General features: G+C 36.9%; 1 protein-coding gene across 1 annotated transcript in view; it reads left to right on the top strand.

Annotated features, from left to right (window-relative positions):
- Window positions 1-4,613, top strand: part of DKK2 (dickkopf WNT signaling pathway inhibitor 2) — a 58,282-nt gene extending 53,669 nt beyond the window's left edge. Inside the window, exons 3-4 of the mRNA XM_063310370.1 lie at window positions 82-231; window positions 1,771-4,613. Of these exons, the coding sequence (XP_063166440.1) occupies window positions 82-231; window positions 1,771-2,021 (401 nt within the window). The 3' untranslated portion in view covers window positions 2,022-4,613. The remainder of the gene's footprint in view (window positions 1-81; window positions 232-1,770) is intronic.
- Window positions 4,614-8,541: the final 3,928 nt, after the last annotated feature.

Below are 8,541 nucleotides of genomic sequence, written 5' to 3' on the forward strand. Positions count from 1 at the left end.
TAGCTTCTTCCTTGGTGACATTCCACAAAAATCATCATCTCTTGTATTCCAAGTTCTGACTTGTTTTATTCATTAATTTAGGTATTTGTATACCAGTGACTGAGAGCATTCTCACACCCCATATCCCAGCTCTGGAAGTACCTCGCAACAACAAAAAAAATCACTATCCCACCAAGGATTTGGGCTGGCAGAATATAGGGAAAGGACAGTCAAAGCTGACACACACAAAAGGTAGGATGGTCTACTTCATAAACAGTCCTGAAATGGTCTTCTGAAAAGGGAAGAACATCTTCCTGCAAAAGCAGTAGATTTGTGCCCTAACATTTTGAATCTCTTCAATGCCAGTCTCACTTGTGGGATGGGGAGCATGGAGGCACTTAGAAAAATAGCATCTCTTTAAATGTTGATAATGCCTGTTTCTATATCTTCTAAGCTGGTCCTGTGCCCAACTTTATAGAAGATCATCTATTTGAAGACATCCTCTCCAACTCTTTAAATATTGGGGAACTTCTTCTCATTGAGGACCACATTCCTCAGGAATAATCAGTTTGAGGTTTGCATGATCTAAGTTCTACAGGATTCTAGGTTATATATTGACATGCTGGCAACTACTTAAGATAGGAGCTGTGTAGCAAATTCCTTCTTATTTAAAGCAGTGGCAGAGTTTAAAAAGGGGAGATATCTTCATTTCAGCCAATGGTACACACTTTGGAATTTTTCTGTTTGACTCTAGTCTTAAACACACTTATTTAGTAGTTCTTATATAAGTGCTCATGTTTGAGCTACATATGGAGTAAATTATTTGCTTGTTTATTTATTTAATATTTGTTACTCACCATAATATAGATCTCTGGGCTACACCAGAGATTTCACATTTCTTCCTGTTACAGAGTATATAAGATCTCATTATGTATAGGAGGAACTCTTATCCAAATCTGGTCTGGAGGTCCCCAAACCCCTGGAACAGATTTGAGGAGTGTACAAAGTATGGAAGATGTATTAAGAATGGCACCATTGGATCCTTCTCTTCACATGTAACTAGTGGCTAATGGTCATGTAAATACATCTTGTGTTTGAGTAAAGTTTGATCTCAAACAGTTAGTCAACATTAAGTCTTACTGAAAACAGTGTGAGAAAATTCTCACATTTTACTATTGCTCTCTTCCAGGAAGTTTTTTCAACTTCCCAGTCTAACTTACAGTCCTGGTATTTCCTGATGGTTTCCCATCCAAACATTGAGCTGACTTGGATGAAACCAGAAAAGAAAAAATTATGAAAGACTTTTCTACATGTTTAGTAGACATTGCATATTCCTCTAGATGACAGTGAAATCTGGGATTACTTGGGAGTTCCTGCATAATTTATAGAGATAGTTGACAAAGTCTGCAATCCCATGTAGGAACAGACCTCACTGAACAGGAAATCTTTACTATTGGCCACACTGGTTCAGACTGCTGAGAGTTCAGCAACATCTGGAGGGCAATGAGTCCTCTACCCCTGCCTTACAGATTATTGTATTCTGGAAGGGGACATGACTGGATAGCAAAAGTCTTATAAGGGAATAGAATATATTCTGTTAAGGGAAAAGGATGCTCTCAAAATATTTTTTCCATTCAATTCAACTTCTGTAACCATACATAGAATGTTCTCCTTATATGGTCTGAAAGATGAACGAGTTTATATTTATCAGAACATACTTATAAAATAAATACTTAATTGGTTTATTTGCCCTTCCTAGGGTTACTAACCAATGCAGTTGCTTTTTTTTAGGTCATGAAGGAGACCCTTGCTTAAGGTCCTCTGATTGCACAGAGGGGTTTTGTTGTGCTCGTCATTTTTGGACCAAAATTTGCAAGCCTGTGCTACACCAAGGAGAGGTATGCACCAAACAGCGGAAGAAAGGTTCCCATGGGTTGGAGATTTTCCAGCGCTGTGACTGTGCCAAAGGGTTATCATGTAAAATCTGGAAAGATGCCACTTATTCTTCAAAAGCAAGACTTCATGTGTGCCAGAAGATCTGATGGGGGATCTGAAGATTGTCATTGGCAGGCCTTGACAAATGTATACTACATAGACTGCTGTGTGGTGGGAAAAAATAATTGTAAATAAGAAATGACGGGCCCAAGTATCCTTTGTGGCAGGAAAAAGCATCATCCCAAAATGAGTTATAATTCTGCCTGGAAGTAAAGATGGGAGCAGATGGCTGTTCCTTTTAGTGTGATGCCATTCTACCAGTGGGGCTAAAGATTTGCAACAAAGCCCAACCGATAGTCTCGTGACTTCTCCATATTAGTTGTAGTTAGTTTCTCCCACTTTGATTGTAAAATAGGATATTTTTACAATACAAAGCAGGACTTTGCCAAAATATGTTTCTATCAACACATTCTTGTGTACTGAATAGCAACAACAAAAGTCCCTAATAAGCTAAAGGTATTAGAAATACAGGAAGAAGTTACTGCATTAGGTAACTATGGATTTTATCTTTTAACAATCCAAGGCTCTCACTTGCATAGGGAGTTTTAGCCTCCATCAAGATATATGTTACTTTGAATAGAGGCAGTTAAGCAAGGGTGACAATCTTTCATATAATGATATAAACATTTAGACTTCATAACTCGAACTGATCCTTCTTCATTTACTGTAGCCAGTGGCTTCCATTATCTTGGCTTATTGATAGCCACATGGGCTAACCGACAAAGCAAACTATTCATTGATACATCCTAAATGGAATGGTATACTAAGCTGCTAGTTGTAAATACTAGAGAATGGAGGTTTGCATTTGAATTCTTCTTCAGTTTTGCCCTTGAAGTGGGCATTCAGGAACATTAAATCGTTTTTTTCCCCCTAAATAATATGTCAGTAAGGGTTTTAGGTCAGATGGTGAAGCATGATATGTCAGTGATAAAATTAAAAAAATGGTCATAACATTAAAAGTACTGAGGTTAATATGGAGATGTGCCATATGAATATGGTGAATATATTTTGAATGCACCTTAGGAATGTGGTTGGCATTGCCACTACTGGATTGCTGTACATTTATCAGTGGATAGCAGTGGAGTTCACTATAGCAGTATTAATGGGCTGGTAAAAATGGACACTGATTTCTGCTCTTTCCCTCCCTGCTCACAGCATCCCTGTATGTTTTCTCACAGTGCTGATACCCCCATGGTATGATCTGGGTTACGTTTAGGAGGCTGGATGGTTCCCCTTTGCCTAAAAGGGGGAAAAAATGTTTGTGTGTGTTCTTTGTTCTGTTCATTTTTGTTTTATTTGGGGGCTACTTGATGTGAATTCAATATGCTGAGGCAATATGTCATATGTAATATCTGTCTAAAATGGAACAATCAAAGCTAACCAACAACAATAACAACAATGTGTTTTATAGCTGGCAAGTGTTTTTCCTGACTTTCTGAGGCCATTGAATGTTACAAAAATTAAAGTTTATCTGCAATTAATTTATATTTCAAAACCTCTGAGTAAATATCAGCCAAATGCTGCATGTTTTTTATGTATTAAAAAAACACTGTCAAACAATTTTCCATTTCTGTGCCAAATTGCAACTTCAGAAAGTACCTAAAATTATCTAAAGGCATATGGTAGTGGTAAAATGATTTGGAACCTGTTCTTCATAGTTTATACACAAAAAAGTCAAGAAACTGGATTTTGGCAGAGGTGCTGATAATTCTCTATGCTTTTGCTTTAGAAACAGAATTCCTTGGACCTTTGATGGAATTCAAGAGAAGCCATAAAACTGTGCTACAGTAACAATATAGTTGGTAGACTCCTTATTCCAGTATTAATAGGATACTCTATGTTCTAATTCCCTCCCATACTATTCATGTAGTTTATTATAATGTACATGATCTAGGAGGAAAATTGGATATTACATGCAATTTTGTTTTACGAAGTTTAGACAGAATTGTTTAAAATGAAAAGTAGCTTTGGCAGATAGTAGAGAAACAATGCAGGTTTAGCTTTCTCTGCTTGTGATTGTTCTGCTTAAAATATCCCCAAGACATTGCTCCATCCATCCATGTTCCAGATATGTATTTCCTTTGGCCAACTTCTCACTGGAACCTCATTCAGAAAAGCAGCTTGGGAAAAAAAAAAGAGAAAACTGTTTTTTAAAAGAAGCCCATGAATTGTTCCTGCTACAGATTATTAGCCCTGAAACTCCAGATTGAATATTTAATTTTTCTCAGTAATAAGAAGCTTAAATAGAGAGCTTATTTAAAGTTTAAGAGGTCCAACTGATTTGAGAGTTTAATACAGGAAGCTCTATTCAGTTTACAATGAAAATAGGATGGAGGTGGGCAAAGTGTATCACTTCCTTTGCTTAAATAATGGAAGCAGGTAACTGACATCCTTTTACTTTGGCAAGATTACAGGAAAGAGTCCTTGCCCTCTCAGCACAGCTAGCAGTTACAAACTACATCCCTGACTCACTGAAATGTTACCTGCATGCCCTTCCCCACTCTATCCCCCCTCCCCCATATCTACTTTTTGAAGTAATTTATTTACAGGAAATGTTTAATGAGATGTATTTTCTTATAGAAGAGATTTCCTACAGAAAGCTTTGTAGCAAACTATACTTGCAACTTGCTGACTTTGTAATTTAGAAAGAAATGTATAATAAGATTAAATATATTAAAATGTTTCTTTTTCCACACTGCTTCGTTGTATTCTTTCTCCATCTCCTAAAGGGAAGTGCAGAAGAGGGAGCTATCTAGGAAAGGTAATATATCACATTCAGAATTCATTGAAATCCGTAAGCAACGTTCTGTTGTTGATCGAAGTCAGTTGGAATTCCCAGGGTTGTTCCGTTTCTGTCTGCATGATACTGCTTCACATATTGAGATAGTGATCATGTCTATCTTTGATTTCTCTTCTTCAAACTAAATATACCTGACTCTTAATAATTCCTATTTAGCATAAGAGAAAGCATCAATGAAGAAGTGAAATAAGAGTTCCTTTCTCATTTCTCCCAACAATTAATTGGTCTTGCACTTTGCCTGGGTCCCTGTTTTGGCATTTAGTATGCTGCCCAAACCATTGCATTTTACTTAAACTTAATCCGCCCATCCCAGCCTTTTGTGATAATATTCAAAAACCCTAATCCTTCATTTTTTATTTAGTGGGATATATATTATTTTCATTGATGTGTGTCAGTCAACATGATAACCTTAGGAAGGTTGGAAAGCCAGAGATAAATATAAATCAATACATACTGTATATTTGGAGTCCTTTGTCTCTACTTCTTTTCAGAATCATGTAGCCACTTGTTTGAACTATTTCCACAAACCAGAATTTTTTTTACAGAATGTACAGAATTTATGGGAAGGGCCCACTTTCAAAGGCCCTGGAGGATAGCCCATACTTTTTTTATAGGATTATACATTTTTTAAATTGACAACTCAGTCGCTGTGAGTTCTTTATTTGTCCCAGCAGACCAATGTCTGAATGTCCCTTCACTTCCCTCAAGATTCTGACCATTCTTGATACCTTTCATTTCACCAAACAGGGTCCTTGCCCATGCCCTTCCTTTAGCTAGCTGATTTTCTATAATCTTATCTGATGACGATGTCAGAGGATTGCCCACATATTTATGCATATGGCCTTGCTGTGCATTTCAGAATTTTCTTACAGACCAACACAACTTGTTTCATGTTTAAAATGAAGTTAACATAAACATTTGAACTTAGAACCTAATTGTAGAGAAAACTGAATTTTGCATTCCTATGATCATTTCACAGGATGCTAAACTTCTGGGGATTGATAATTTTTTTGAGTTTGTGAAAAATGACTGCCCTACAAATGTTATAAAAGTCCAATGTGAAACCCATTTCTGTGTATACAATTAAATGAACATTTATGTCACTATTTGTGGCAATCATATATACAGATAGAGAATACTGTATGTGCATGCAGTGATCTGCAAATGTGTGAAACATGATCTGCATGTGAGAATTTATACATATATGTAATTTTTGTAATGTGTGAAGCCAACCCTCTAAGAAGCATACTTGTTTTAATCACTCACTGTAATCAGTTGTGTTTTCTTTGTACTGTAAATCTAATGAAAGCATAAAGTTGTATGTTATAGTGGATTTAGATCTGGGAATTCATTTAAGTAAATCCACACAGGATTGTAGAATGGAACCAAGTGGAATCAATTATACTTAAGCAAAACATGACTAAAACTTCAATTCTTAAGATAATCATTTAGTAATACGAGCCACTGAATACAGTGGGAGTAATTTTGAGTAACCACACAGGATTGCACTAGAAATTTCTAAGATAGAAATTCTATCTTAGAAGTCAGTTCTCATGAAATGACTGGGTTTTCATATAAGAAAATAAGAAATGTAAAGTAAAAACAGTAAATATGTTCCTGTTTTAGTGCTGTGTTTTAATTTATTAGTCCATTTTCTTCAGATGGAGTACCATTCACATGAAATGTACATTCATTCTCATAAATCATACTGGTACATAACTTTACCCACTCAAAAGAAGGATGAAACAATTTCAAATTATTCTGAGTCAAGAAAGAAGAAGTTGAAGTTTCCCTTCACATGCCAAAGTGAACTGCCAATGCTTTCTTTGAATAAAAGCTATTTCTCAACTTCCAGTCTGGTGAATTCAATATTCTAACTAGAAAACTGAACCCAGGAAGTAACAATGAAGCCAGGTTATACAGACTGGATGTGCAAGCTTTCCTTTAAAATCAAGGCCCAGTGTTAGGAAGAATTCCATTCACACAGATTTGTTTTTTTCCTTGATGATTTCCTAAACTCCTTGAAGGTTGCTAGCACAGGAAAACCATTCTGAATTGTTTTGTTAATAAACAAATATATCTAGGCCTTATAAATGAATGTACTGTGACATCTATGTAATATGGCACTTTGCACACATGCAGAAAAGCTTAAATAGAGCAGCACGCATTAAAAACAAAAAACAAACATTGTAAACACAAAAACATACATAGATAAACATCATCTTCTCTTTGTAGTTTTCAGTGATTGCTCCTTTTCACTCATGGAAAGAACAAGAGCCTGTTGAGCAAAGTCATATTCTGCTAAAATCTGAGTGGAATGGGTTCTGCTTCAGCAGGAACCAATTTTAGTTTCAGTGATCCTTGAACATCCCTCAAGTTCTTTTCCAGATTAATAACTACAGCCTCCATCAACACAGCCTCTACTATTCATAACTCTGTTTCCACGTTCTGTAGTTAGATCTCCCATATGCACAAGTTCTTTCCCATCTATTTATTTGTAAGACTTATACTCCACAAGGAGCTTCAAAATGGCACTCTTTCTTGCCATTTTTGCACAACAGTCCAATGTGGCAGGTTGGAAAGAGAGACCATGACTTCCCTAAAGTAGTGAGCTCTTGTGGTTGAGGGTAGACTTGTATCTAGGTGTCTCTGGTGCTGAATCCAGCAGCTTAACCACATTGGCTCTATCCAGGAAATATGAATGTAGTGCATGACCCCTTCTCATTTCCCCCCATTTTTTTCCAGATAAAAACTATTCTTTTGTCAACAGACCTTACAGAGTCTAGCATTTGTGAGTGCAACATTTTGTGCTCCAAAGGCCACAGTTAGCCTTTCAGTGATGTCCTAGGGGACATTATTTTTTTAAAATGTTAAACTTGATTGATAATTTTTTTTTCTGCCATTCAATCATGTCTGATTCTTGGCGACTGCCTGGACTAGTCCCTCAGCAAGATTTCAGAAGTAGTTTGCCATTGTCTCCTTCCTAGGGATGAGAGAGAGTGACTGGCCCAGGGTCACCCATCTGGCTTTGTGCCTAAGGTGGACTAGAACTCACAGTCTCCCAGTTTCTAGCCTGATGCCTTAACCACTAGACCAAACTGGCTCTCTGATTAATATTAAATGTAATTAAATGTGGTATTACACCAAGCATTTAATTAGTTTCTCTTCTACCTTGTTAAAGGATAATATTAAAAGGATAATTTGGCAGAAACTTCTGGAAGAGCTCTGTTGAAAACACTCTAATGATCAACCACATGGAGCCTTGGGCTTTGGGTCTCTGATCCAGTGTACATGCAATTCATTCAAATATCATGAAGCTCAGGTCAAATACAGTGTGAAATAGTCTGAGGGCCTGAGTTAGAGGAATTGGGAGGTGTTTTGGGGAAAGGGAGGGTTTTTTATTGGAAATATATCACAGACTGAAACATTAGGCAAGTGTGCCTCAGAACGACTGCTCTGTATTGCGGTAAACCCTTTCCCCCTGTTACACCCATAAGTTGAAGAATGGAGTGCAGGAGTGCTTATTAAGTGTTTATTCAGGATCTATAAGTGATTATTTTCCTCCAACTGCAAGGCAGGGACTGACATCCACACACAGTTCTTCCTCTCTCTATCAGCTAAGGAAAATTAATTTGCACAATATGGCAACTTGTGTCTTTTCCTTCTCGCTGTTCAATTTTGCATAAAGAGTAACCTCTGCATTAATTCTGAAAGAGAGAAACTGTCAGTGAGAGAATTTGGGATGCCCATGGGATCCAGAATATGGA

Source organism: Candoia aspera, chromosome 8 (genome assembly GCF_035149785.1).
Source record: "Candoia aspera isolate rCanAsp1 chromosome 8, rCanAsp1.hap2, whole genome shotgun sequence".
Classification (NCBI taxonomy): Eukaryota; Metazoa; Chordata; class Lepidosauria; order Squamata; family Boidae; genus Candoia; species Candoia aspera.